The following is a 27,188-nucleotide window of genomic DNA, read 5'->3' on the forward strand; positions in this document are numbered from 1 at the left end:
TGGGATGGCAGGACTGACATATGAGGAAAGACTGGATCAACTGGGCTTGTACTTACTGGAATTTAGAAAAATAGGGGGATCTCACAGACACATACAAAAAGTTGATGGGTCTAGATGCATGAAGAATGTTCCTGTTGCTGGGGGAGACCAGACCTAGGGGTCGCCTCTAAGGATAAGGGACAAGCCATTCAGGACTGAAATAAGGAAGAATTTCTTCACTGTGAGAGTTGTGAACCCGTGGAATTCTCTCCCACAGGAACCTGTTGGGACCAGTTCATTAGATAGATTCAAGAGGGAGCTGAATGTGGCCCTTGTGGCGAAAAGGATCAAGGGACTGGAGGGAAAGCGGGAATGGGATACTGAAATTGCATGATTAGCCATCACTACACTGAATGGTGGTGCTGGCTCAAAGGGCTGAATGGCCTACTCCTGCACCTATTTCCTTCGTTTCTATGTTTAACCCTCACCACAGACCAATCACTCACTAGTCCCTGTGCTGACACCTCACTGTGACCCTCACTCACTGATCCCACTATCTCTTGGGCCCTATCCTCACTGTCCATTCATTTTGATTCTATTCTGATATGTCAGATACTGAAATACCTGATTCCTTAAACTCAGTGGAAGAAACAATGGGATTTGCTCTCTGGAAACAGAAAACATTATTACCGAATAAAACAAAAGCTGTCCAAATATGGAACAGTTTGAGAGATCTTAAAGCACACAGCTTCATCCCATTTCTCAGCACTACCTATTACAGTTTCACAGCTAGAGAAATTACCCTCCACTTCAAATCTTTGTTCAACTTAACTGATTTTCCCCAGTCCTTTCACGCGCTCAGAGAAGTCTTCCTGTATGAATGATCACAGACCTGAGATATTCAATTTTTGCAGTTTTGTCAACTTCTAACCAAGCAGTCCTGGTTTGGACACTTCACAAGCTAAACATTAACACTGAGGTAACTATGTTTTCCCTGAACGATTCTGCACTCCTTTCTGGGTGAGAAATATACTCGTTTACGACACCAGTCAGGTATCCTCTGAATTACTCTAAAGAAGTGTTTTTTAAATCTGTGTTTTCTAATCTAAAATCCATTCTCTATTACCCTGAATCAAAAACAAGCTAATGAACCTCAACATTTACCCCACCTGTTGTAAAAATATGGGGAGCCAATGGCCACAGGTATTATTGCTAGACTATTAATCTGAGACTCAGGTAATGTTCTGGGGATTTGGGTTCAAATCCCTTCACAGCAGATATTGAAATTGGAATTCAACAAAAATCTTGGATTAAGAGTCTAATCATGACCATGTTAGAAAAACCTTTATGGTTCAGTAATTTCCTTCAGGGAAAGAAACTACCATGTCAGCCCTACATGTGACTCCAGACTCTCAACAATGTTGTTGACTCCTAACTTCCCTTGGACAATTAGGGATGGGTAATGGCCTAGCCAGTGACACCCTCATCCTGTGAATGCATTAAAAAAAAACTTATCTTCCATTAACCCTTCGCGGGGTCCCTGCTCTTTGTTACATATTGAATTAGGAGAAAGTGAGGACTGCAGATGCTGGAGAGTCAGTGTTGAAGAATGTAGCACTGGAAAATCACAGCAGGTCAGGCAGCATCTGAGGAGCAGAAGAGTCGATGTTTTGAGCATTCCTGATGAAAGACTTATGCTGGAAAGGTTGACTCACCTGCTCCTCGGATGCTGCCTGACCTGCTGTGCTTTTCCAGCGCCACACTTTTTGACCCACATATTAATTAGATCATTGTTCTATAACAACTGACTGACATAATTTTTTTTTAAAAAAGAGGTCCCTTCAAGAAAGTAAGCCACCTATATTTTAAAATCCAAACTGTAAAAATAATATATCATCACAGCTCAACTAGCAATTACAGTCACTCCCAATCTATCTGTCCCCCTAAACATAGAATTCCTACAGTGTGGAAGCAGACTATTCAGCCCATGAAGTTCACACTGACCTTCCAAAGAGCATTCAACCCAGACCCACCCCTGTAACCCTGCATTCCTCATGGCTAACCCACCTAACCTGTACATATTTGGACTGAGGGAGGAAACTGGAGCTCCCAGAGGAAACCCATGCAGACATGGGGAGAATGTGCAAACTCCACACACACAGTCGCCCATGGTTAGGATTGAACCCAGGTCCCTGTAGCTGGGAGGCAGCAGTGCTAATCCCTGAGCCACCAAACTTGAATGTTTTGATCAAACCTTCCCTTTATCATTTAAATTGCAGATAATAAAACCATAGTTTGTATCATCTCTCCCTGCCTTCCTAAAACAGCTTTTCAATGTCATATGGTGGGTCAAAGCTGTGCTGTATGACTCCATTAATGATGAATTGGAATTAGAATTAGATTTCATTGTCATGTGTACTCAGGTATAGGAATACAGGAGTATAGTGAGAAGTATAAAAACTCACCATTCTCTGGTACCATTGTGGTTAGAAAAGCCAGAACTAAAAATAAACACCAGAAATACAAAAAACAGAGCCAAAAGGAAAGAAAACATCCAGATCTAAAAGAAAGAAAAATATCCAGATCCCATCTCATTAAAGGTGCAAAGATCCTCCCACTCCTAATATTTCAATACTACCTCTTGGATCTTAGCAATCTTCAAATTGTTTACCAACCTTGGTAAAATCCTTTTTTTTTGATTTTGAAGGTTGTGGGTTAATTCCATGACAGGAGTGAGGAAGAAAGACAAGCACCTGTATAATACTGTTCACAGCGACCAGAGCAGCTTACAGATGATAAAGTACTTCTGAAATGTTGTAGTCAATTGGGATATAGCAATCTCTCAAATATAGCAACATAATAATAACCGTGATTTGGAGATGCTGGTGTTGGACTGGGGTGTACAAACTTAAAAATCACACAACACCAGGTTATAGTCCAACAGGTTTAATTGGAAGCACTAGTTTTCGGAGCGCTGCTCCTTTATAACCACCTGACAAAGGAGCAGTGCTCTGAAAGCTAGTGATTAGATGAGATTACTTACAGTGTGGAAACAGGCTCTTCGGCCCAACAAGCCCACACCGCCCCGTTGAAGCGCAACCCACCCATACCCCTACATTTACCCCTTAACTAACACAATGGGCAATTTAGCATGGCCAATTCGCCTGATCTGCACATCTTTGGACTGTGGGAGGAAACCGGAGCACCCAGAGGAAACCCACGCAGACACAGGGAGAACATACAAACTCCACACAGTCAGTCACCTGAGGCAGGAATTGAACCCAGATCTCTGGCGCTGTGAGGCAGCAGTGCTAACCACTGTGCCACTGTGCCACCCTAAATCCACCTAGTGCTTCCAATTAAACCTGTTGAACTATAACCTGGTGTCGTGTGATTTTTAATAATAACGAGTTATTTGTCTTTTTTTGTGAATTTTGATTGAGTAGTAAGTATTTGTGAGAAGTCCTGGGAGAACAAAAGCAAAATACAAGAGAATCCGGCTATCTGAAACTAAAACAAAAAATGCTGGAGATAATCAAAAGTCAAGGTGGCATCTGTAAAGAAAAAAGCAATCTTCATTTTGCAGGTTGGCGACTTGCGTTTTGTCTGATGTCATCAATTTTTATCAGCATCCTGGGAGTTAGCAGACTAACCATCTGAATACAGCAGCAAAATGCTGCTGGAGTTCTGAAATAAAACAGGAAGGGTGGAAGAAATCCAACAAGCCTGATAGCATCTGTGAAGAGACAAACAGAGTTAGTTAGCCCAATGAGATGGTGATGGCCTAGTGGTATTATCACTAGATATTTTTTAATGGAGAGACTAAGGTAAAGCTGTGGGGATCTGGGTTTAAATCCTGCTATGGCAGATGGTGGAATTTGAATTCAATAAAAATCTGGAATTAAGAGTCTAATGGTGACCATGAAACCATTGCTGGAAAAATCCATCTGATTCGCTAATGTCCTTTAGGGAAGAAAACAGTCATCCTTACCTGGTCTGGTCCACATGTGACTCCAGATGCATAGCAGTATGGTTGACTCTTAACTACTCTCTGGGCAATAAGTGCTGGCCTTGCCAAAGATGCCGTCACCCAAAGAATAAAGGGAAAAAACAGTTCTTCTTTGGAACAGAGATGTTTTGTAAAGAGATTGTTATGAAGAGGACATAAAGAGCATATAGATCGATATGGATAGGTTAATTGAATGGACAAAGGTCTGGAATATGGACTACAATGTGGGACATTATGAAACTGATCATTTTGGCAAAAGATAAAAAACCTTCCATCTGCTTTCTGTTTTCTCAATGTAAAGGAGACTGTATTGAGAACAGTGAATACAGTTACCTAGATTGAAAGAAGTACAAGTAAAATGCTGCTTCAACTGGACATTCTGTTTGGGGTTTTGGACTGTGACGAGGGAGGAGGTGAATCGGCAAGTGTTAGACCTTCTGCGATTGCAGAGAATCAGGGATAGGGAATTGTTAGAAATATTGGAGGAGTGGACCAGCCACTCGTGGAGAGAATGGTTGCTGTGTAACACTGACTGTAGAGGAAGATGTTTTTGGTGGTGGTATCCTGCTGGAGTTGGCGGAAATGGTGCAAGATGATCTTTTGAATGTGGAGACTGGTTGGATGGAAAGTCAGAACAAGGGGAACCCAATCATTGTTCACGCAGGGAGGTTAAGGAATAAGTACATAAGTTAGGGGAGATGTGTCGGACACAGCTGAGGGCTCTGTCAACCACGACAGGGATGTTTGGAACAAAAAGGACATGTCAGAGATGGCCAGGTGTAAGGTGGTATTATTGAAATAGATGCAACGAAGACACAGGAACCATATAAATACAGCCTTATAATTACTGTGGCTGTGAGAGCAGGTCAGCAGCTGGGAATAACTTAGAATTTGACTCTCCAAAGCCTGTCTACCATCTACAAGTCAGGAGTGTGATGACATACTCCTCAGCTGCCTGGATTGGTGTTCTCCAACAACACTCAGGAAAATCAACACCATCCAGTACAAAGCAGCCCTCTTGATTGGCACCACATCTAACACCTTCAGCATGAACTCCCGCCTACAGTGATGCATTCTAAGCAGTGGGGTGTACCACTTCCAAGATTGTAGGAACTGTAGTGATTCATCAAGCCTCCTTCAACAGCAATTTCCAAAGCTGTGACCTCCAGCTCCTGACAAGGAAAACACCACCAGTCCCCTACCCACTATCCTCACTTGAAAATATATCTATATTGTCCTCACTGTTGTTGGAATAAAATCTTAGAACGCCCTCCCTAACAATACCGAGCCGACCTTCAGTAATAGGGACTGCAGCTCTCCACCACTTCCTTATGGGTAATAAGTAGAGGCACTGACGCCCACATCCCATGGAAGATTGAACAAAAAACTTAGGGAAGGACTGTCCACCCATCGCAATGAAAGACCTGCTGATGCCGGGAATCAGCGACTCGAAACATTTACTGTTGCTTTCCTCTCTGATGCCAGAGCTGCTGAGTTTCTCCAGCCCTTTTTGTTTTGTTTGTAAACTTGCTGCTATGGAGAATAACTGGTTGATAAAGTGTACCATCTGACTGTCCCTCTAGCGAGGCAGGTTTCCGCTGTGCAGCTGTTTTCCCACTGATTAAACAGTCCCAACGCTTGTGTTTCCTGGCCATGTTGCAAACTGTTGCAATGAATTGAATCGGCTCCTTACATTTCCGGGACTCTGTGAGTGTCTCGGTGTTGACGTGGTGACTGACAGGGTGTTGAACCATCAGCAGAAGGGAATTTCCTGAGCGCAGTCAGAGGCGGGACTGTGTGCTCAGCTGCTGAGAAATCATTTTCAAAATGGGCTGAATGGCGGACTGGCCCTCCTGCTCTTTTTTTTCAGGATGAATCGCAAGTGGGGAATCGGAGGGGTGCTGATGGTGTTTATCAGCTGGGCTGCTTATGGGCAGCTCGATCCCAATGCAGCCCCAGACTTTGTGCGGCAGAAAGGTAATCGAGAGGGCATTTTTTTGAGTCTGGTCTCTTTCAGCCTCTGCTCTGGCATCAAAGGTCTCTCTCTCTCTCACACACACAAAAGAAATTTAGCAGCATCCGTGGAGAGAGAGAGTTAACGTTTTGAGTCCAGTGACCGTTCTGCAGAACCCGAAAGCATTTGCGAAAAAGTGGCATTTGTTTTAATGGTAGGGTGTGGCTGTCTGCAGATCGGTGGTTCTGTCTGTGTCATTGCTCCTTGTTTCACAAAGATTGGGCGATGAAACTGCTTTGGATTGGTTACCAGCGAAGTGTGACTGGGGTTCGGCCACTGAGACTCTGCCCAGGTTCTGACCACTCCTACCCTGGTGTGTGGTACAAACCCAGAGGGGTAACGCTACCCATTATGCCACATATGATCATTAACAAATAAAAGATAAAGTCCTACCAGGCCAGGGGGTTGATCAGAGAGGCACCCCCTAACCTGGGGGTGGTCACTGTGCGCAGGCAAGGGTGATAAGAGGAACTTCCATGGTAACTTCACCCAGTACAGGAATGGAGCCCAAACTGTATGGTGTGACTCTACTTGGGGAGATGATCCATTATTATCATTGGACTGTTAACCCAAGAGACCCAAGTAATGTTCTGGGGAGTTGAGTTCAAATCCCACCATAGCAGATGGTGGAATTTGAATTCAATAAAAATCTGAAATTAAGAATCGAATGAATCTATTGTCATGGGGAAAACCTATCTGGTTCAATAATGCCCTGTAGTGGAGGAAACTACCATCCTTACCTGGTCCAGGGATGGGCAATAAATGCTGGTCTAGCCAGCAATGCCCTCATCCTGTGAATGAATAAAAATAACCAATGTGGACCGCCAACTGAACTAACCAACCATGCACCCACAAGTTTGATAACACATCTGACAATACTGGGGTGGGGAGAAGAGTGAGAGGTGGCCTATTAAAAATCACACATATACAATGTATGGGCACCCAAACCTCCTTCAGACAATAAAATATTTTGAATTGTATCACTGTTGCAATGTGGAAAATGGGCTGGGCAGAGGCAATGAGATGAGATGCTTTCTGTTTCTTTTAAAGTGATGTTGGTTAAGGGTTAGGTATTGACCCTCTGCTTGACTATGTTTTGGAATGAATGCCATACTGTGTTTAACAACTATTGGCAAGGACAGACAGAGCCTTAGTTTGATTACTTATTTAGCAACTGGGGCAGTGCAGCACTCCCTCAGTACCCTACGACTGTGCTGGGGGTGTCAGCCAAAATATTTTACACTTGACCCTGAAATGGGAGCTTAATCAGCATCTTCTGTCTCCAAATAACCCTCTTAACAGGGTAGTTTGGCTCAAACCACTGAGAAAAGAGACACACGGTTTAAACTTTCTGGCTTGCAGTTGTCAGGACAGAATGGCAAGAGTCCTAAGTTTCAGAGTGAGCAACAACTTGGCAACATGGGAAGAAAGTGTTGATTGGATAATTTAGAAACATTGAAACTAAGATCAGAGATAGGTCATTCAGCCCTTTGAGACTCCTCTGCCATTCAAGTTGATCATGTCGGATCATCCAATATGTTACCAGCTTTCTGCTTTCTCCCATACCCTTTGATCGCTTTTGCCGTAAGAACTACATCTGACTCTTTCTTGAAAGCATTCAATGTTTTGACCTCAGCCACTTTCTGTGGCAGAGAATTCCCCAGCATACCAGTCTCTGGGTGAAGACATTTTTCCTCATCTAAATCCTAAATGGCTTACTTTATATACTTAAACTGTGACTCCTGGTTCAAGACCCCCAGGTCATTGAGAACATCTCTCCTGCCTTTAGACTGCCTTGTCCTGTATTATAGGCTTCTATGAGATCTCTCATCATTCATTGAAACTTTGATGAATATAATTCTATCCAATCTAGTCTGTCTTCATACAACAGTCCTGCCATCCTATGACTTGGTCTGGTAAACCTTCACTGCACTCCCTCTGTAGGCAGAACATTCCTTTCTCACATAAGGAGACCAAAATTGCACACATTACTTCAGGCATGGTCTTACTAATGCTGTGCACAATTGCAGCAAGACATCCCTGATCTTGCTGAAAATCACTGAAGGCCAACATGGAGACACAGCAAGTTATTAGGAAGGCTAATGAAATGATAGCCTTTATTGCAAGAGGATTTAAGTACAGAAGTAGTGAAGTCTTAACTTCAGTTGTGTAGGACTTAATTAGACCGCACCTTGAGTGCAGTATGCAGTTTTGGTCTCCTTATCTCAGGAAGGATTAATTCCTGTCGAGGGAGTACAACTGAGTTATTCTGGGATGGTCAGACTGACCTATGTAGAGAAATTGGTAAAATTAGGCCTGTATTTTCTTAAATTTTGAAAAATGAGAGATGATCTCATTGAATATTTTGTAGGCTTCAAAGGGATAGGACGGGATGGATGCAATTTAAATGTTTGCCCGGGTTGGGCAATCCAGAACTAAGAGAGACAATTTGAAAATAGGGGGTTAAAGGAAAATTCTGCAGATGCTGGAAATCTGAAACAAACACAGAGAATACTGGAGAAACACAGCAGGTCTGGCAGCATTGTGGAGAGAGAATCAGAATTAATGTTCCAGAGTGTCTGGGTTATTACCTGGAGAATACTGTGCAGCTTTAGTTTCCCAATCTGAGGAAGGATGTTTTGGCTGTGGAGGGAGTGTAACAAAGGTTTAGTGGATTGATGTTTGAATCGAGACAGGTCTCATTTGAAGGAAGAAATTCTCTGCACCAGAAAGTAGTTGAGGCCAAATGCTGAATGTTTTCAAGGAGTTTAATATAATTCTGAGGCCCGGAACCAAAGGTTTTGGGGAGGAAGAAGGAACAGGGTTGGATGATCAGTCATGATCATAATGAATGGTGAAACAGACTCAAAGGGCTGAATGGCCTACTCATATTTCTGTTCCCTATATTTCTATGTAAGAAACACTACATCAAACATTAGTGTCTTGTATCAGTTCCTATGCAGCACAGCTAAAGCCTTTTTATTATATAAAGGCAATCTTTAATTCTCATTATGCTGGCTGTCTGAAGTCATATGAAGAGATGAACACAATATTTTTCCTTATTCAATGCATTCCAGTGCTCTGGCTCTGTTGTATTATGATTTTTCCATAGCATGGGGAGCAACTGAAGTGAAATGGATACAATCAGTATAAAACTGAGGTCATTCTTAAGAAAGAAAAATCTATTGGCAAGACTGTAAGGAAGGAATAGATGAGTTGCACAGTTGAAATGGGCTGAACAGTCTCTCTGTGCACTGTTATAATCCTAGAAAACCATTGCTGTTAACTTTGTTCTTATCAACTGTGCCCACAGTTATGTTGGGATGACATTCTTTTGTGGCAGTGACTTTGTGAAAAGGCACTTTAACATAATTTTGCTTATTCTGGATTTAAACTCCTGCTGCTTAATTCCAAATTAAAACTGAAACCATTGAAGGTGGTAGTGGGTAGGAGTCCAATTGTTTGAAATCCCAGAAATCTCTTTTGTTTCAATCTTTGATCTGTTAAAATACCAATCACATGGACTAAATGGGTTCACTTCTCAACCAGTAGAAGGAGGCAATTTGGATATTGTTGTAAGAGGTATCCAGGTTCAATATAAACTCATTGAAGAAATTGCAGATTGTATTATCAAGGAGACCTTGAAAATATCTGTGAGGGTACTGTTTGCCAAGTTTCATTAACATAATGTAAGTGAAATTGTTTTCCCACAGTACTGCTGAGAGAGAAGGGTATCAAGACAACAGATCGTATTACAACCTGAATGATAGGCTGGTGAATCACTCTCAGTTTGAAACATGTTCATCCCGTTCCACATGAGCATACAAATTAGGAGCTGGAGTCAGCCACTCGGCCCCTCGAGCCTGCTAAACCACTCACTAATGTGGGCGGCATGGTGGTACAGTGGTTAGCACTGTTGCCTCACAACACCAGGGTCCCAGGTTCGATTCACCAGCCTCACAGCGCCAGAGACCCGGGTTCAATTCCCGCCTCGGGCAGCTGTCTGTGTGGAGTTTGCACATTCTCCCCGTGTCTGCGTGGGTTTCCTCCAGGTACTCCGGTTTTCTCCCACAGTCCAAAAATGTGCAGGTTAGGTGAATTGGCCATGCTAAATTGCCCGTAGTGTTAGGTGAAGGAGTAAATGTAGGGGAATGGGTCTGGGTGGATTGCTCTTCGGAGGGTCGGTGTAGACTTGTTGGGCTGAAGGGCCTGTTTCCAAACTGTAAGTAATCTAATCTAAAATTATGGCTGGTCTGCTTACTCCACATTCCTGCCTACCTCAGATAACCTTTACCGTATAAATACTCAAAAACTCTGCTACCACTGCCTTTTGCGGATGAGACTTCCAAAGACTCAGTGACTTCTATGTGTAAAGTAATTGTCCTTTCCTCTGTCTGAAACAATGACTCCCTATTTTTAACTTCTCCCTTTAAGAGAAAACATCGTCTTCAAATCTACCCTGTCATGATCTCTCAGGAACATTTTTGTTTCAATCAAGTTGGCTCTTACTCTTTTAGAGAAAGTGAGGACTGCAGATGCTGGAGATCAGAGTTGAGTGTGTGGTGCTGGAAAAGCACAGCAGATCAGGGAGTATCAGAGGAACAGGAGAATTGATGTTTCGGGCAAGCGCCTTACATTCTCATTCTTGATGAAGGGCTTTTGCCCGAGGAGCAGGAGAATTGACGTTTCGGGCAAGAGCCCGTCATCAAGAATGAGGATATAAGGCTCTTGCCCGAAAAATCGATTCTCCTGCTCCTCTGATGCTGCCTGACCTGTTGTGCTTTTCCAGCACTCCACCCTTGATTCTTAATCTTTTGGAATCCAGCAAACGCAAGCCTACCCACCCTGACTTTTCTTTGTAAGACAATGCACCTATTCAAGGTATTAGTCTCGTAAGCTTTCTCCTTCCTTAAGAAAGAGGAGAGCTGTACTGTACACTGTAATCCAGATGTGGTCTTATTAATGCCCTGTATAACTGAAGCATAGCCTCCATACTTTTGGATTCAATTCCACATGCAATAAGTGATCTCATTCTGCTAACTTTCTAATTACTTGTACAGTACTTGCATACTAACCTTGTGTGATTCTCAAACAAGGACATCCAGGTCCGTATGCATTCCAGAGTTCAGCAAAACCTTGCCATTTAGATTATTTCGTTCTTTTTCATTTTTTTTTACCAAAATGGGCAGTTTCTAATTTTTCCAATTATACTTTATTTGCCCGATCGTTGTCCACTTAACCTATCTACATTCCTTTGTAGCCTCCTTATGTACTCTTCACAACTTACTTTCCCATCTATTTGTGTGTCATCAGTATACATTACTGCATTCCATTGCATTTGTTATTGTTCAAAAAGATCCTTAAAATTGTTGCTGCTAATCCATAGCGCTTGAGGTTTTTGATTAGAATTGTTAGATGTGCATAACGAAACCAAGTGATATTAAATTGCTAATGCTGAATTTTATTTTGCAATCAGGGAAGATGAATGTGCTCTTCATTATTGCTGATGATCTGCGCCCCAGTCTGGGATATTATGGTGATCCGATAGTGAAGTCACCAAACATCGATCAACTTGCCTCCAAGAGTATTGTTTTCAAAAATGCATTCGCCCAAGTAAGTTGAGTCGTTGAAACATAAATGGAAATTGCTAGGAAAATTCAACCGTTCTGGCAGCATCTGAAGAAAGATCACTGAACTCAAAATATTAACTCAGCTTTCTCTCCACAGCTGCTGCCAAACTGGCTGAGTTTCTCCAGAAATTTCTGTTTCATTTCAGATTTCTAGCATTCATAGTTCTTTGTTACTTAAGTTGAACAGTTCCTGTGTTTAAAGATCAAATTCTGTAGCTTGTGTTGGCATTTTGCTGGCATAATCTATAAAATATGTAATTATATTCAGTAGCAAAAACAGAAATTGCTGGAGAAACTCAGTAAGTCTGGCAGCATCTGTGGAGAGGAAGCCGAGTTAATATTTTAAGTCCATTGACCCTTCTTCAGAGCTGGACCGAAACATTAACACCGTTTTCACTCCACAAATGCTGCCAGATCTGCTGAGTTTCTCCAGCAACTTCTTTTTCTGTATCAGATTTCCAGCATCTGCAGTTCTTTGTTTGTTTATTTATATACCGTAATATGAAAGAAATGGCCTTTCTCTTAGCTAGTCTGATCAGGCCACTGTAACTTGTAATTTAACACCTTTTCGCTTTGGAGAGATTTTGTATACAATTTTGTTGTTAGATTTTGGAATGTCAAATGACTCTTTGCTTACAATGTTTGCAGCAAGCGTTGTGTGGGCCCAGCAGGACATCATTTTTAACGAGTCGTAGACCTGACATCACTCGACTTTTTGATCACAGTTCCTATTGGAGAGTTCAAGCTGGGAACTACACCACACTTCCTCAATATTTGAAGATGCATGGCTACTTAACCTTGTCAGTGGGAAAAGTCTTTCATCCAGGTAAGATCTCAGCTTTTGCTCAGTGTTAGACCTGGAGAATGCCAACCTGTCAACCACCAGTCAGTCAAGAATTGGCTAAACTCCATTGACTTGTTAAATATCTCTAACGGGATGCCATCATCAGACATACGTTCCCTTCTGCTCCCTTGTCAGCATTCCGCAGGGACCGTTGCCTCTGGCACATCTTGATTCACTCCACCTCTGCTCCTAGCACCTCCTCATATCCCCGTGCCATCTTCCCTCATAGCCGCTGAAGGTGTAACACCTGTCTTTTTACTTTCTTCTTCCTCACCATTCAATGCCCCACACATACCTTCCAGATGAAGCAGCGCTTTATCTGCACTCCGCTCAATCTAATCTCGTGCACTCACTGCTCACAAAGTAGTCTCCGCTACATTCGGGAAATGAAACGCAGACTGGGCGACAGCTTCGCAAAACACCTACGTTCAGTCTGCAAAAATGACCCTGAGCTTCCAGTTGCCTGCCACTTCAATACACCTTATTCCCTGGCCAAAATCTCTCTCTCAGGCTTGCTGTGGTGCCTCAGCAAAGCTCAGTGCAAGCTGTAAGAACAGCATCTCATTTTCCACTTGGGATTCTGCAACCTTCTGGATTCAGTGTTGAGTTTAATAATTTTGCGGCCTATGCACCTTCTGCCATGTCCTTTCCCAACTCCCACACATCAGGCCTTGTCATCACAGGGGCTGCTACCACAACTAACCCATTATCTGCTGCTATTGGTCCCCATTGGCAGCTATTGATTCTCTCAGGGTGACCTTTACCCACTCCATTGTCTGCCAAACCTATGTTTTCTTTCTCTGGGCTCCATCTCCATCTATCATGTCGTCCAAACCCTCCCCCCACCCCATTTATACTAAGCTTTTCCTCACTCCTATCGGTTCTGAAGGAGGGTCAGTAAATTTGAAACATTAACTCTGCTCTTCCAACTCTGCGCTTGAGTTTCTCCAGCAATTTCTGCTTTAGTTTCAGATAGACAGATATTTGGTCCATAAGGGTGTCATGGTTTTCAGGAGTAGGTCGGAAATTGGAGCTGACGCCCAAGAGCAGTCATGATCATATTGGAGGGCAGAGCAAGCTGGAGGGGGTACAAAGTCTCCTCTGTTCCTATTTCTTATATCTTAATTAACATGTTTGTGTCATAAAATTAAAATAAGGAACAGGCTTCCTTTATTTTCTCAGTCAGATGAATGGTGGTCAACTGTAGCTCAGTATGTAACTGTCTTACCTCGGAATCAGAATGTTGGAGGTCAACAAGACAAGTATGTCTTTCAGGAGAAAGTGAGGACTGCAGATGCTGGAGTACCAGAGTTGAAAAATGTGGTGCTGGAAAAACACAGCAGGCCAGGTAGCATCCGAGGAGCAGGGTTCTTCATTCCTGAAGAAGGGTTTATGCCCGAAAGATCGATTCTCCTGCTCCTCGGATGCTGCCTGGCCTGCTGTGTTTTTCCAGCACCACATTTTTCAAGTATGTCTTTCAGACTGGCGTTCTATATCACTGACAGAGTGCTGGAATGTAATGAGAGCAGCCTATCTCTTTGTTTCTCCATCCGTTATCACTTTGTGGTTTCCGCTCCTCTTGAGTTATAGGTGACATCAAGTCAGGCAGCATCCGAGGAGCAGGAAATTCGACGTTTTGGGCTGAAGCCTGTCATCAGGAATCAGGCTCATTCCTGACGAAGGGCTCCAGCCCGAAATGTCGATTCTCCTGATCCTCGGATGCTGCCTAACCTGCTGTGCTTTTCCAGCAACGCACTCTCAACTCTGATCTCCAGCATCTGCAGACCTTACTGTCTCCTTATAGGTGACATCAGTGCACTGTCATACTGTGGCTCAGTGGTTAACACTGCTGCTTCACAGCACTAGGGAACCAGGTTCGATTCCACCCTTGGGTGACTGTCTGTCTGCATGGGTTTTCTCCCACTATCCAAAGGCTATGCAGTTTCAGGTGGATTGGCCATCCTAAAATGCCCACAGTGTCCAAGGATGTGCAGACTAGGTGAGTTAGCCATGGGAATTGCAGGGTGGGTCTGGGTCTGGATAGAATGCTCTTTGGAGGGTTGGTGTGGACTGAACGGCCTGCTTCCACACTGTAGGGTTTCTAGCCTGGCCCAAAAGATTATGATTGAATTTTAGCTTCTATAGTTGAAAACATTAATTCTGCTTTCTCGGGGGAAATCCTGCTGCACTCTATCAAAGAATTATCCACAGTGTTTGAGCATTGTATCCCTCAATCAGCATCACATAAACAGATGGTATGATTGTCATCATATTGGTGTTTGTGGGAGTTAATTATTCACAGATTAACCACCGTGCTTCCTGCATTACAACAGTAACTTGTACTTCACAAGTACTGAGCTAGCTGTAAAGTGCTTTAAGATATCCTAAACTCATGAAAGATACTTTTAAAGGCAAATCTTTCATCTTTTCTTTCTGCTGACCACAGCCTACAATTCTTATATCTGAAGAAGACTTGGGATTTGTAATAATTTGGTTTATTCACAAGTGCTTGTATAAATACAAATTAATTGTGCTATGACAGAAGGACAGCAAGTTAAACAAAATCAGCCTGGATTTGCAACATAGTGAAATTGAAATATTTAATAACTCTCAAAATTGCCCAATTATTTCTAATCAGACTTTGTGAATAATAGATCTTAGGCACCAACTTTACAACTTAAACAAAAAATAATATTTTAATATTAATCCTGTAACCTTAGTAAGATAGTGCTAAGTAACAGAGTAATTTAATATACATGGTTTAAACCCAATTTTCTTTGATCACAAGCCCACTCACATACAGGCAAACACAGTTAAAGGATAAATTTAAAAGAATTGTAATTTACCAGATCAATTAAAGAATTTCAAAATATGGATTCCAAGCCTTCATGCAGTCCTTGGATAATGAGTTGTTCATTATGTTCATTATATAGAACTGTATTTATAATTTCAAAGTCAGCGGTGAATGTGAACAATATCAGTAGACTTCCAGAAATATTTACTAATTCCTTACAGACTGGGATTCATTTCTCAGAACGTTCAACAATTCAACTACTGGACAGAAAACTAGAGAGTTAAAAAAAAACTAGTCCTTAAGATTCCAAAATTACTCTACATCTGCCAAAACCCAGTCAGAATCTGTTTGCTCTTTTTTTCACTTCTTTTTAATGAATATTCTCTGTGATTACCGGGTTAGCTCCAGTGTTCCCTTGATTGACCAACTCTATGTGCAACTCGCTTTTAGATCTGAGCATAGTAGCAATTGCTTGCTGAGCCATCTATAGTGTTCTTTAGATCAGTAATTAGGTTGTACTATCTTTCAGGCCAGTTCCCAAAAGCAAATATCCACATTTTATTTATTTTCTATTAAAACACGCAGCTGTTCAAAGTTCAACTCTTAAACTTGAATCACAGTTCCACAAAAAAAGAGAGAGGAATAGATAAAACATAGTGAGGGCTTGACATCTGAACAAGAAGGTTTCACTGATTGAGTTAGATGAAGATGTGGTACAAAGAGGTTTATGGAGCAGAATTACTGTTGTTCTGCTGTAAGTTCTATGCAGTAGCAATCTACATAATTTCTGCTGTCTTAATGTGTTCACTAATTTAAGATAGGAGATTGAAGCAACTGAAGCTTTGATCTTTCTTTAACGCACAACATCATAAAATAAGATCATCTGGCTTATTTTTCTCTGTTGAATGTTTGTGCCTTTGCTATGTTTCCGTTCAGTAGTTAATATGAATCCCAGCATTTACACTTAATGAAAATTCCCTTCACCTTTCAGGAATCGTGTCCAATCATACTGATGATTATCCTTATAGCTGGTCCATTCCTCCATTTCATCCTTCAACACAGAAATATAAAAACGCTAAGGTAAAGCTTAAATGTTGCTTTGAATGGCTGATATGATTGATTGTATTGTACTTGGGGTATTGAGTTAATCATTGTGAATGTGAGAGCATCAGAATTAGGAGCAGGAATAGGCCATTCAGCTCATCGTGACTGCTCCTCCATTCAAACTTATGATTGCTGAGCTCATCTCAGCTGCAACCTACAAAGGGCTGTGCCAAATCCCCATAACCCTTCAACCCATTACTAATTAAAAATCTATCTCCCTCCTCCTTACATTTACTCAGTGTCTTGACATCCAACACACTCTAGGGTAGTGAATTCCCCAGTTTCACAACCCTTTGAACAAAGTAATTCCTTTTCATCTCTATTTTAAATGCACGAGCCCTTGGCCTAAAAGTATAACCTCTTGTCCTAGATTGCCCCACAAAATGAAACATCCTCTTTGCGTTGACTTTGTCAATCCTCTTTAGCGTCTTAAAACACTCAATCAAACTCTGGTGAGTATAGGTATACACTGCTCAATCTGTCTTCATAAGACAAACTTTTCTTCTCTGGAATGAATTTAATGAACTACTTCCAATGCGGTTGTATTGTTCCTCAAGTAAGGGGACCAAACTGTGCGCAGTACTCCAGAGGTAGACTCACCAATGCTATCTACAATTACAACAGCACTTCCCTACTTTCATACTCCATGCCTTTTGCAATAAATATCAACATTTCATTTGCCCTATTTATTATCCTTTCTACCTGCACACTAGCACAGAAAGTATGAATTTATAGAGTCATAGAGATGTACAGCATGGAAACAGGCCTTTTGGTCCAACCTGTCCATACCGACCAGATGTCCCAACCCAATCTAGTCCCACCTGCCAGCACCCGGCCCATATTCCTCCAAACCCTTCCTATTCACATACCCATCCAAATGCCTCTTAAATGTTGCATTTGTAACAGCCTCCACCATAACCTCTGGCAACTCATTCTATACACATACCACCCTCTGCGTGAAAAAGTTGCCCCTTAGGTCTCTTGTATATCTTTCCCCTCTTTTCTCTGGGGTGGGGGAGTCCAGAACTAGAGGGCATAGGTTTAGGGTGAGAAGGGAAAGATTTGAATCAATATTAATCAAGGCTTCCAAACCTGTGACCTCTGCCACCTGAAGGAAGTGTGCAGCAGATACATGGGAATAGCCAGCACATCCCTGACTCACACCACATCCCTGACTCTGACAATATTCCTACTACTCCCTAACTGAGGAAGTCTGAGCTTAGTTCTGTTACAGCAGAATGCTGACAAATCATAGGATCAGATAGTACAGATGAGGCTGTTTGGCCCATTAAATCTGTACCTCAAAAGCTATAGAAAATCTACATCAATCACATCCTTCCTATAGTTCAGTGACCAGAATTGCATACAGTGCTCCAGCTGTGGCCTTACCAAGGTCCTGTACAGCTCCAGTGTAACCTCCTCGCTCATTTCTATGTCTCAACTGATAAAGGCAAGTGGCTTTTTACATGTCCTATTAATCTCTCCTGCTACCTGATGAAGGGCTTATGCCTAAATGTCGATTGTCCTGCTCCTCGGGTGCTGCCAGACCTGCTGTGCTTTTCCAGCACCACACTCTCTACTTTGATCTCAGCATCTGCAGTACTCACTTACTCCTATTAATCTGTCCTGCCACCTTGGGGTGGGCATGCACTCCAAGATCTCTCTATTTCTCTGAGCTTTCTAATGTCTTACATTCATTGAGTGCTCTTATTATTCCTTCATGGGTCAAAGCTAGAATCCCAAGAGGCGGAAACAGATTTGGGTAGCACTGTCCTTGTTTCAGAGTAAAGACTGTGTCACCTCTTCCTCATCTGATTGTAATGCCTGGTGTTTAGTCAGCCTGAATAATTTCATCAGTGTGAGATAGATGAGGTTTGTTTTCCTGCTTTTGGGGGTTAACCGTTCTGTCCATTGCTTCACTTGTCTAGGGAATGTGTGTGTGTGTGTGTTTGTGTGTGTGTGTGTGTGTGTGTATCTGGCTGCCTTCAAGTATCATCAAACATATAATAGGAATGAACGGAGCTGTAACAGATTTAACTAACACTAAAGGCTAGGGACTTTGTCCAAATCCAGGTTCTACTGAAGCAGTCAGTACAACTAACCATGGTGTGATTCATGTTTTATACAAACAAACATCACACTGGAAGTTCAACACTGGATGCTCTGCAAATGACATATATCGTACTAAGGGGGTGGTTGGCTCAGCTGGCTGCAGTACAGTGCGATGCTAACAGCATGGGTTCAGTTCCTGTATCGGCTGAGCTTACCATGAAGTATTCTCTTTCTCAACACCTCCCTCTGCCTGAGGTGTGTGGTGACTGTCAGGTTAAACCAGCACCACCGCCTCTCTCTAATGACAGCGCAGTCCTGTGATCTGGCAAAGTTTTGGTGACTTTAGTACAGTGACAGACCATTGAAAAGATGAATGTGGGACATGAAGTGAACTTGGTTAACTGTGTGTGTTTCCTTTGGATAGGTTTGCAAAGGGCCAGATGGTCAAAAACATGCAAATTTAGTTTGCCCAGTGGATGTGGAGGAAATGCCAGAACACACGCTGCCTGATATTCAGAGCACCGAAGAGGCAATCCGGTTGTTGAAAAAGTTGAAAGGCACAGAAAACCCTTTCCTTCTGGCTGTCGGTTACCACAAGCCACACATTCCACTGAAATATCCCCAGGTAACAACTCCATAATCTGCCACAAAGTTTGGGAAATGTTTGTCATCTCTCTCTGTGTCTGTGCACAGGCTTAGCACCACACAAATACAGCAGAGATTGCTGCGTAAAATGTATCTAGCTAATGTCTTTAACATAACTCAGACTTAATGATCCTACTGGTAAAGAGAAACTTATCTTTTATGACTTCGGCCCTCCCGAAGCACGTTACAGCCAACAAGGTACTGTTAGCATTTAGTACTGATGTAATGGAGGAAACACAGCAAATTTAATAATAAGATAATCTGTTTTAGTGAACACTTGACAGGATGCTGGAGAGAATTCCACCGCAGCTGCGGAATCAGGCTGGTTTCAGTTTTACCCCTTTTCTCTGACAATGCAGCACTCCATCGGCCATGAATTGAAATATCCACCTAGACTTTGTGCAAGTGAAAATGGTTGGCTGTTTCAATTACTGTAAACCTTTTTCCAAACAAATTATGTGACTTCAGCCTTACGCTAATTTTGTGTGAATTTGTCTTCTTTTAGCTTTATGTTCTCTCATTTTATATTGTTTCTGTAGACAGTAAACTGATGTGGAACAATAAGTGCGGCACTGCTGGCGGGTGCTGGCTATTTAGTTATGGGGCTGCTTTTGCCCAGGCTAGTGCTCAAATGTGTCACACATGTAAAATGTGGAGTCATCTGACCCAGTTCTGATCTCGCTGCTAGTAAATTATATGTAAAGAACAAAGAAGAACAAAGATCATTTATAGCCCAGTAACAGGCCCTTCAGCCCTCCAGGCCTGAACAGATCCAAATCCACTGTCTAAACCTGTTGCCCATTTCCTAAGCATCTGTATCCTTCTGCTCCCCACCGACTCATGCATCTGTCCAGACGTATCTTAAATGAATCTACTGTGCCTGCCTCTACCACCTCTGCTGGCAACGCATTCCAGGCACCTACCACCCTCCATGTAAAGTACTTACCATGTGTATTCCCCCTTAAACTTTTCACCTCTCACTTTGAAAGCGTGATCTCTCGTCATTGAATCCTTCACCCTGGCAAAAAGCTTAGCTGTATCTATTCTGTCTATACCCTTCATGATTTTGTAGACCTCAATCAGGTCCACCTTAATTGCCTTTTTTCTAATGAAAACAAATCTAACCTATTGAGCCTCTCTTCATATATTCGAGACATCATAAGACCACAAGAAATAGGACCATTCAGCTCCTCAAGCCAGCTTTACTAGTCGATTAAATCAGAGCTGATCTGATCTGGCTTGAAGTCCCTTTACTTTCCTGTTCCTTCATAAGTCTTGTCTCGCTTATCAATCAGACATCTGTATAAGTCAGCCTTGGATATATTCAATGGCTCAGCTGTCTGAGAGTGAGAATTCCAAAGATGAATGACCTTCTGAGGACAGAAATTCCTCTTTTTCTCTGTCTTAAATGGAAGACTCTGGATTTTGAAACTGTGCCCCCTTGGTCGAGATTTAGACGTGAGGGAAAATGAATGTGCTCAACATTGATCCTGTTAAGCCCGTTCCGAAACCTTACCTTCCCTGAGATAGCCGCCATCTAATGGTCTCAGTTGTAAGTGTGTTCAAAAAAACTGTATTGACTTGAGGTCAGTTCAAAGAGTGAAGAAGAAACATCCTGAGCTTGAATCATTATCTCTGTTTGTGTTTCCACAGATAATGCCAGATCTGCTGAGTTTCTCCAGCACTTTCTGTTTCTATATTATAGGTGAGTGCCCAAGAAACAGTTTGCATTTTGAAAAGGCCTGAAGATTGCATTTTTTTGTCAGGATATTTTGGCAGAAATCTAAACTCGTGATTCTCTTCTGTTCAGGAATTTTTGAAATTGTATCCACGTGATAAAATACCCCTGGCACCTGATCCCAAAATACCACCAAAACTACCCCCAGTGGCATATAATCCGTGGACTGATCTGAGAAAAAGAGATGATGTGATGGCTCTCAATTTAAGTTTTCCATATGGACCCATTCCTGATGACTTTCAAGTATGTGTTTAATCAGCTCTTAAAGGAAGCATTTATTTAATGAAAGTAGCAGATGCTAAGCACAGCTTTCTTTGCACACAGTCAGCAAAATGGATTTGTAGCTTCTGGAATTTTTGACTGGCATAGTGATGATTTACTCAGAGTTGCACTAGGGATTTGGAAATATAATATGAAATACTGTCCTCCTTCTGTCTGTCTTGACCACTCCAATTCTTGGTTCGGACAAGTCTGGACAGTGGCAGCTTTTTGTTAATATTCTAGGCCTGGAGATGGAACTAATTTTTAGACCTTGCCAAGGTCTGCAGACATGACAATCATGTTTAATATTTCTTGTGTCTCAATTTTTAGTATACAGAATCAGGGTCTCAAGTCAAGCACAGAATCCCTACAGTGTGAACGCGGGCTATTTGGCCCATTGAGTCCACACCGACTCTCGAGAGAGCACCCCACCCAGACCCACATACCCACCCTATCTTTAACACTGCACTTCACATGGTTAATCCACCTAACCTGCACATTCTGGGCAATCTAGCATGGCCAATCCATCTAACCTGCACATCTTTGGACTGTGGGAGGAAATCAGAGCACCCGGAGGAAACTCAGGCAGACATAGGGAGAATGTATAACCTCCACACAGACAGTCACCCGAGCCTGGAATCAGACCTGGGTCCCTGGTGCTATGAGGCAGCAGTGCTAACTACTGAGCCACTGTGCCACCCCAGTACGCCTTGCACCTCAACGTTCAGGATATTGTTTGTCTCAGTTTTTGGTATGAATGTTTGATAAGAATTTTGACGAATTGCACAACTCAGAAGGAGGTTGTTTGGTCTAATCCCTTCACTGATCTATGTTGCGGTATTTGGGTGGCCCTCATGTCAGGGGATACTTCCATTGCACTGGCGGAGGGAAGAGGAGAAGGCAATCTTGGTGGCAGTGGATCATGAGGCTGTGAGATTTGTATCCTTCCTCTCGCTCTCAGGTGTTGATTCGCCAGAGTTATTTCGCTGCAGTCTCCTACATGGACACTCAAGTGGGTCAACTGCTGAATGCACTGGATGAGCAGGAACTGGCCAATAACACAATCGTTATCTTCACTGCTGACCACGGTGAGCTCGAGACTTGTGTCTAGTTAGCTAATGGTTTTTGATGATACTCATCAGCTGTTTGACTGTTCTGAGGAGAAGCTGATCATTTTATTCATGTACTTATTGACTAAGAGTGATCTTAGATGTTAGCAGTATTTCCAGATTCACCTGAACTCTGTGCTGTACACAGACTGGCCATGATTTGCTAAGTCACTGCTATAACGAGCACTGTTAAACCTGTTATAGAACAGAATCATGGGATCCCTACATGCGGAAGCAGGCCATTCGACCATTGAATCCATACCAACCATCAGAGCATTCCACCCAGACTCAACCCCATCCCTATAACCCTGTAATTCGCATGGCTAATCTACTTATCCTGCACACTATGGGCGACTTACCAAGGACAATCTCACTAAAATGTGCATTTGTTTTTGGAAGGAAACCCATGCATGCAGACACAGGGAGAAAGTCACCCCAGGCTGGAATTGAACCCAGGTCCTTGGCGCTGTGAGGCAGCAGTACTAACCACTGCGCCAGCATGCCGCCCCATGTCAGAACAGGCAAATCAGACAAATAGTTTGACAAACACTAGTGATGATGGTGGTGATTGCAGGAATAAATGTACTTTATTTGGCACCTTGACAGTAGTACAATATCATACAGTAATTTGCAGAGGCATAACTCACCATCTTTAATCATCGTGCAGCTGGCTTCATTATGAACTAGATAAAATTGCTACCTGAAACAGAAGTCGTTAGCATAATGTACCAAATGTTACAATCGAGCTATCAGATTGTTCTAAGAACTCAAATAGCTCATTCTGATCCTTTACAAAAGGAAATCTGCTCTCACCTTCCTGCCTAAGCCCATTGCCTTCCCATTCACTCACTAACCTCCTTTCAAAAGCACCAACCAACCCCACTGCTCTATGGCCAAACACTTTAACTCCCTCTCCCACTCCATGCAGGTCTTGGGCCTCCTCCATTGCCAAACCCTAACCACGTGAAGTCTGCAGGAAGAATGCCTCATCTTCTGCATTGGGATACTGCAACCACGTGGGATCAATAGGGATTTTACAGTTTCCTCATTTCCCCTCCGCCCCCCACACCTTATACCTTATCCCAGTCTGAAGCCTTCAACTCGGCTCTGCCCGCTTGACCTGTCCATCTTCCTTCCCACCTATCCACTCCATCCTCCTCTCTAACCTATCACCTTTCCACCCCATCTTCATCTACCTATCACATTCCTAGCCACCTTCCCCCAGCGCCACCTCCCTCCCATTTATCTCTCAGCTCCCCGGCTAACAAGTCTAAGTCCTGATGAAAGGCTTATACCTAAAATGTCAATTCTCCTCCTCGGATGCTGCCTGACCTGCTGCACTTTTCCACCACCACAGTCTTGACTCTGATCTCCAGCATCTGCAGTCCTCACTTTCTCCTCTCTGAGAAAGTAGTTATGTCAAAACTATTGCCAAGAGTTGGACCATCTCCTCAACGGTGTGGATGTGCTGGTGTTGGACTGGAGTGGACAAGCTCAGAAGTCACCCGACACCAGGTTATAGTCCGACAGGTTTATTTGAAATCACAAGCTTTCGAAGCACTGCGCCTTCGTCAGGTGAAGTGGAGGGAAGCACTTCAGTCAAGCTTGTGTTTTCAAATAAACCTTTTGGACTGTAACCTGGTGTCATGTGACTTCTGACTTTCTCATGGATGTCTACTGGAGAAAATAAATGCCCAATATTTGGGGAATTAATTTAAAAACGTGGTGTTTAACTATAATTCCGGATTCATCATTGTTGCTGTTAAGTAGATCATTACTCCAAGGAACCTCAAAGTGAATGCATGAGTGGAATGGGGAACTTGATGTTGATTTCTAAGCTTGATATTCCTGATGAGATTACACATTTGATTTTCTTTCCGCTTTCTAGCATGGAATTTATTTAGACCCACTGTTTTGTTTGATTTTAGGTTGGTCACTAGGGGAACATGGTGAATGGGCTAAGTACAGCAATTTTGACGTAGCCACCCGAGTCCCTTTGATGTTTTACGTCCCAGGAAAGACTGCGGCTTTTCCCCATCCAGGTCAAAGGATGTTTCCTTTTATTAACTCCTTCACTGACGAAGTCAGGAGTCTGCCTCCAGGTAAGTTGTGGCATCCACTATAAAAGGCAGTATGTCTGAGAATGTGAAGGTTATGTCTGAAGGTGCTATCTTGCAGAAGGTGGAACTTGTTGCTTGTTCTGGAGTGATGTTGCTGTCCCCAATGTATTCTCGCATGCAGTTTTCAAATGTACTTTGCCAGAGAATATAAGCAACAAGATCAACATTCTGGAATTAAGTAAGAGAATGTAATACTATGCAAAAAGCTATAAACTGATAAACTTCATGTCTATAGGGGACCAGATGGTGTGGCAATAATATCATAATTACAGTTGGTCTGGGAACATAGTTTCCCATTCAACCATGCAGATGGTGAAATTTGAATTCAGTCAAATCTGGAATTAAAAATAAAGCTAATTTAATTGTGACTGTACATTATTGCTGATTATCATAAATGTCCATCTGGTTTGCTAACACCCTTTTTCATGACTGCAGATCCTTGTATACATGATTGACCCTTCACTACCCTCCGAAGTGGACATGATGGGCAAGCTGTGCAAGGGTGACTAGGAGCGGGTAACAAATACCAGCAATGCCCTACATCCCTTGGAAGAATAAAATAAATCTCTCACCACATTATATCTCACCATGTACTTCTTCATTACATTTCACATCTGACAAAAAGTAGGTTTATCTCATATCTTAACAAACCTGGATTGACTTATATTCAAGATAATCCAGTATGCTCCCAGTGCTGTTAGGGAGGGAGTTCCTGGCTTTTGACCCCATTCCCAGTGACAGAGTGGTGATGTAGCTCCAAGTCACGAATGCTGTGTGACTTGCAGGAGATGTCACAGAAACAAAGATAGAAATTGCTGGACTGCAGAACAGTTCTGAGAAAGGGTCACTCGACCTGAAGCGTTAACTCTGATTTCTCGCCACAGATGCTGCTAGACCTGCTGAGCTTTTCTTTTAATTTCTATTTTGATTTCTGTTTTACAGCACCCGCAGTTCTTTTGGCTTTTGTTTAGGAGATTTCACAGTGTCTGCAACACTTGTCATTCCAGGTGATAGAAAGTGTGGCTATGGCAGATGCCTTTGAGGGAGCTGTGGTGAACTACAGAGGAATATTGTGGTAGATTAGAGTGGTGCTGGAAAAGCACAGCAGGTCAGGCAGCATCCGAGGAGCAGGAAAATCGACGTTTCAGGCAAAAACCCTTCATCAGGAACACAGGCAAAGAGCCTGAAGGGTGGAGAGATATCTGCCCGAACTGCTGTGCTTTTCCAGCACCATTCTAATCTAGACTCTGGTTTCCAGCATCTGCAGTCATTGCTTTTACCGAATATTGTGGTAGAAATTGGATCTGAAGCTCGCCTTGATGTCAGGTTGGATTCCGACTTGGTGAATAGTTGAGCTGAGGCAGTGACTCACATGGGCAATGGAGTAAGTGATGATCTTATTGAATGGTGGAACAGGCTTAACGGATCAGATGGCCTACTCCTGCCCCTAGTTCTTACATTCTTATGTCTTTTATTTTGACACTTGTGATGCAACAAACTACTTCATCCCCACATGGAAAAGATTGCTGATGTCTGGTCAGAAGTGATGTTGACCTACGTCCCCATTACCCAGTTCCGTTCGGTTTTCTTTACAAAGTAGAATCATCAAGGGTTTAAATTTTCTTACAGGGTTGATGAGGGATGTCAATGTGGAATTGGTGGACCTCTTCCCAACACTCTGTGAAATCCTCAAACTACCTCTGCCTCCAGTGTGCCCACCATCTTCCTTTCATGTGGAACTGTGTACCGAGGGGAATAGTGTGGCTTATTATTTAAACCCCAATGCCTCCAGTCGGAACCGGCAACTGTTTGTCTACAGCCAGTATCCCCGGCCAGCGGACAAACCACAGATGAACTCTGACCTCCCTTTGCTGAAGGACATTCACATCATGGGATACTCTATCCGTTGTGATGGGTACAGGTACACAGAGTGGGTTGGTTATAATGCATCCACGTTCAGTGCCAACTTTAGTGCCATTCATGCTGGAGAGCTCTATCTACATAAAACAGACCCAGGAGAGGATAACAACTTGTACAACAACATTGCATTTGCTGAAGTGGTGCAGAAACTTTCTGCCTTGCTTAAGAAATGAGAATTTCCATATTATTTTCTCATCACATGATTTTGTATTATATTTTTATCGAGAATGACCTGTCTAGACCTTAGAACTGCCGTGTTTGTTTTTTGCCTGCTTTATTTTAATAAAGAAACAGTTGGCATATAGTACTACTTTTAATTAGCTAATGTTTGCAGCCATCATTTTATGCCCTTGATTTATTTATTATCACGTATATTTTGTTACAATTTTGGACAGTGTTGTCACTCTGTGGTGCCAACTTAAATGACAGAAAAAAGAACCAAAACATTGAATATAAAGGCAGAAAAATAAAGAAAAAGTGTTCAACAGGCTGTAACAGTTGCTCCTTTTTTGAGGTATTTTAGGTCTTGAGGGGATTTCCTCGAATTCCAGGAACAGCAATTACTGTTTTATTTGCTGTTGCATTGTTTTGGAACTTTGGAAAAAAAAAAGTCAAAACAACAGCAGTTTTAAAAGGGAGAAGAGCAGACAAAGGAAGCACGTGGTGAGGACAGTGCAGGAGAGAGAGAGAGAGAGAGAAAGAAAGTGACACCACAATGAACCTGCACAGTTACTGCCTTTGCTGTTTGACATCGGAGTGCATTTGGGAAAATGAACAAACAGTGAAATTCACAACTGAATTTGGAGGAACGGTTTGGATGAAGTCACAGCACGGAAACAGATAAGTGAATTGTTTTAAGTTTGGCCTACAGAAAGTCTGCAGTAGTGAGTAGAGTGGGTTCTTTCATGATTATATATTTTTTGAAATATGTCTGTTGATTAAACTTAAAATAAAAGTGACAGCTATTAA

At 42.5% G+C, this 27,188-nt stretch overlaps 1 protein-coding gene across 3 annotated transcripts; it reads left to right on the plus strand.

The window, feature by feature from the left end:
* Positions 1 to 5,684: 5,684 nt before the first annotated feature.
* ids (iduronate 2-sulfatase) lies at positions 5,685 to 27,188 on the plus strand. Of its 3 annotated transcripts, none has more exons than XM_072595588.1 (9): positions 5,692 to 5,965; positions 11,479 to 11,615; positions 12,281 to 12,458; positions 16,262 to 16,350; positions 18,851 to 19,051; positions 20,882 to 21,052; positions 22,032 to 22,158; positions 24,108 to 24,281; positions 25,929 to 27,188. In XM_072595588.1, the coding sequence occupies exons 1-9, from the start codon at positions 5,860 to 5,862 to the stop codon at positions 26,390 to 26,392; spliced, it is 1,647 nt and encodes a 548-aa protein (XP_072451689.1). In that variant the 5' UTR covers positions 5,692 to 5,859; the 3' UTR covers positions 26,393 to 27,188. The 3 variants fall into 3 exon arrangements, with proteins under 3 accessions (XP_072451690.1, XP_072451689.1, XP_072451691.1); XM_072595590.1 differs by lacking the exon at positions 25,929 to 27,188 and adding an exon at positions 24,735 to 25,922 and having other exon boundaries at positions 5,696 to 5,965; XM_072595589.1 differs by lacking the exon at positions 20,882 to 21,052 and having other exon boundaries at positions 5,685 to 5,965.

This window comes from Chiloscyllium punctatum, chromosome 25 (genome assembly GCF_047496795.1).
Source record: "Chiloscyllium punctatum isolate Juve2018m chromosome 25, sChiPun1.3, whole genome shotgun sequence".
Classification (NCBI taxonomy): Eukaryota; Metazoa; Chordata; class Chondrichthyes; order Orectolobiformes; family Hemiscylliidae; genus Chiloscyllium; species Chiloscyllium punctatum.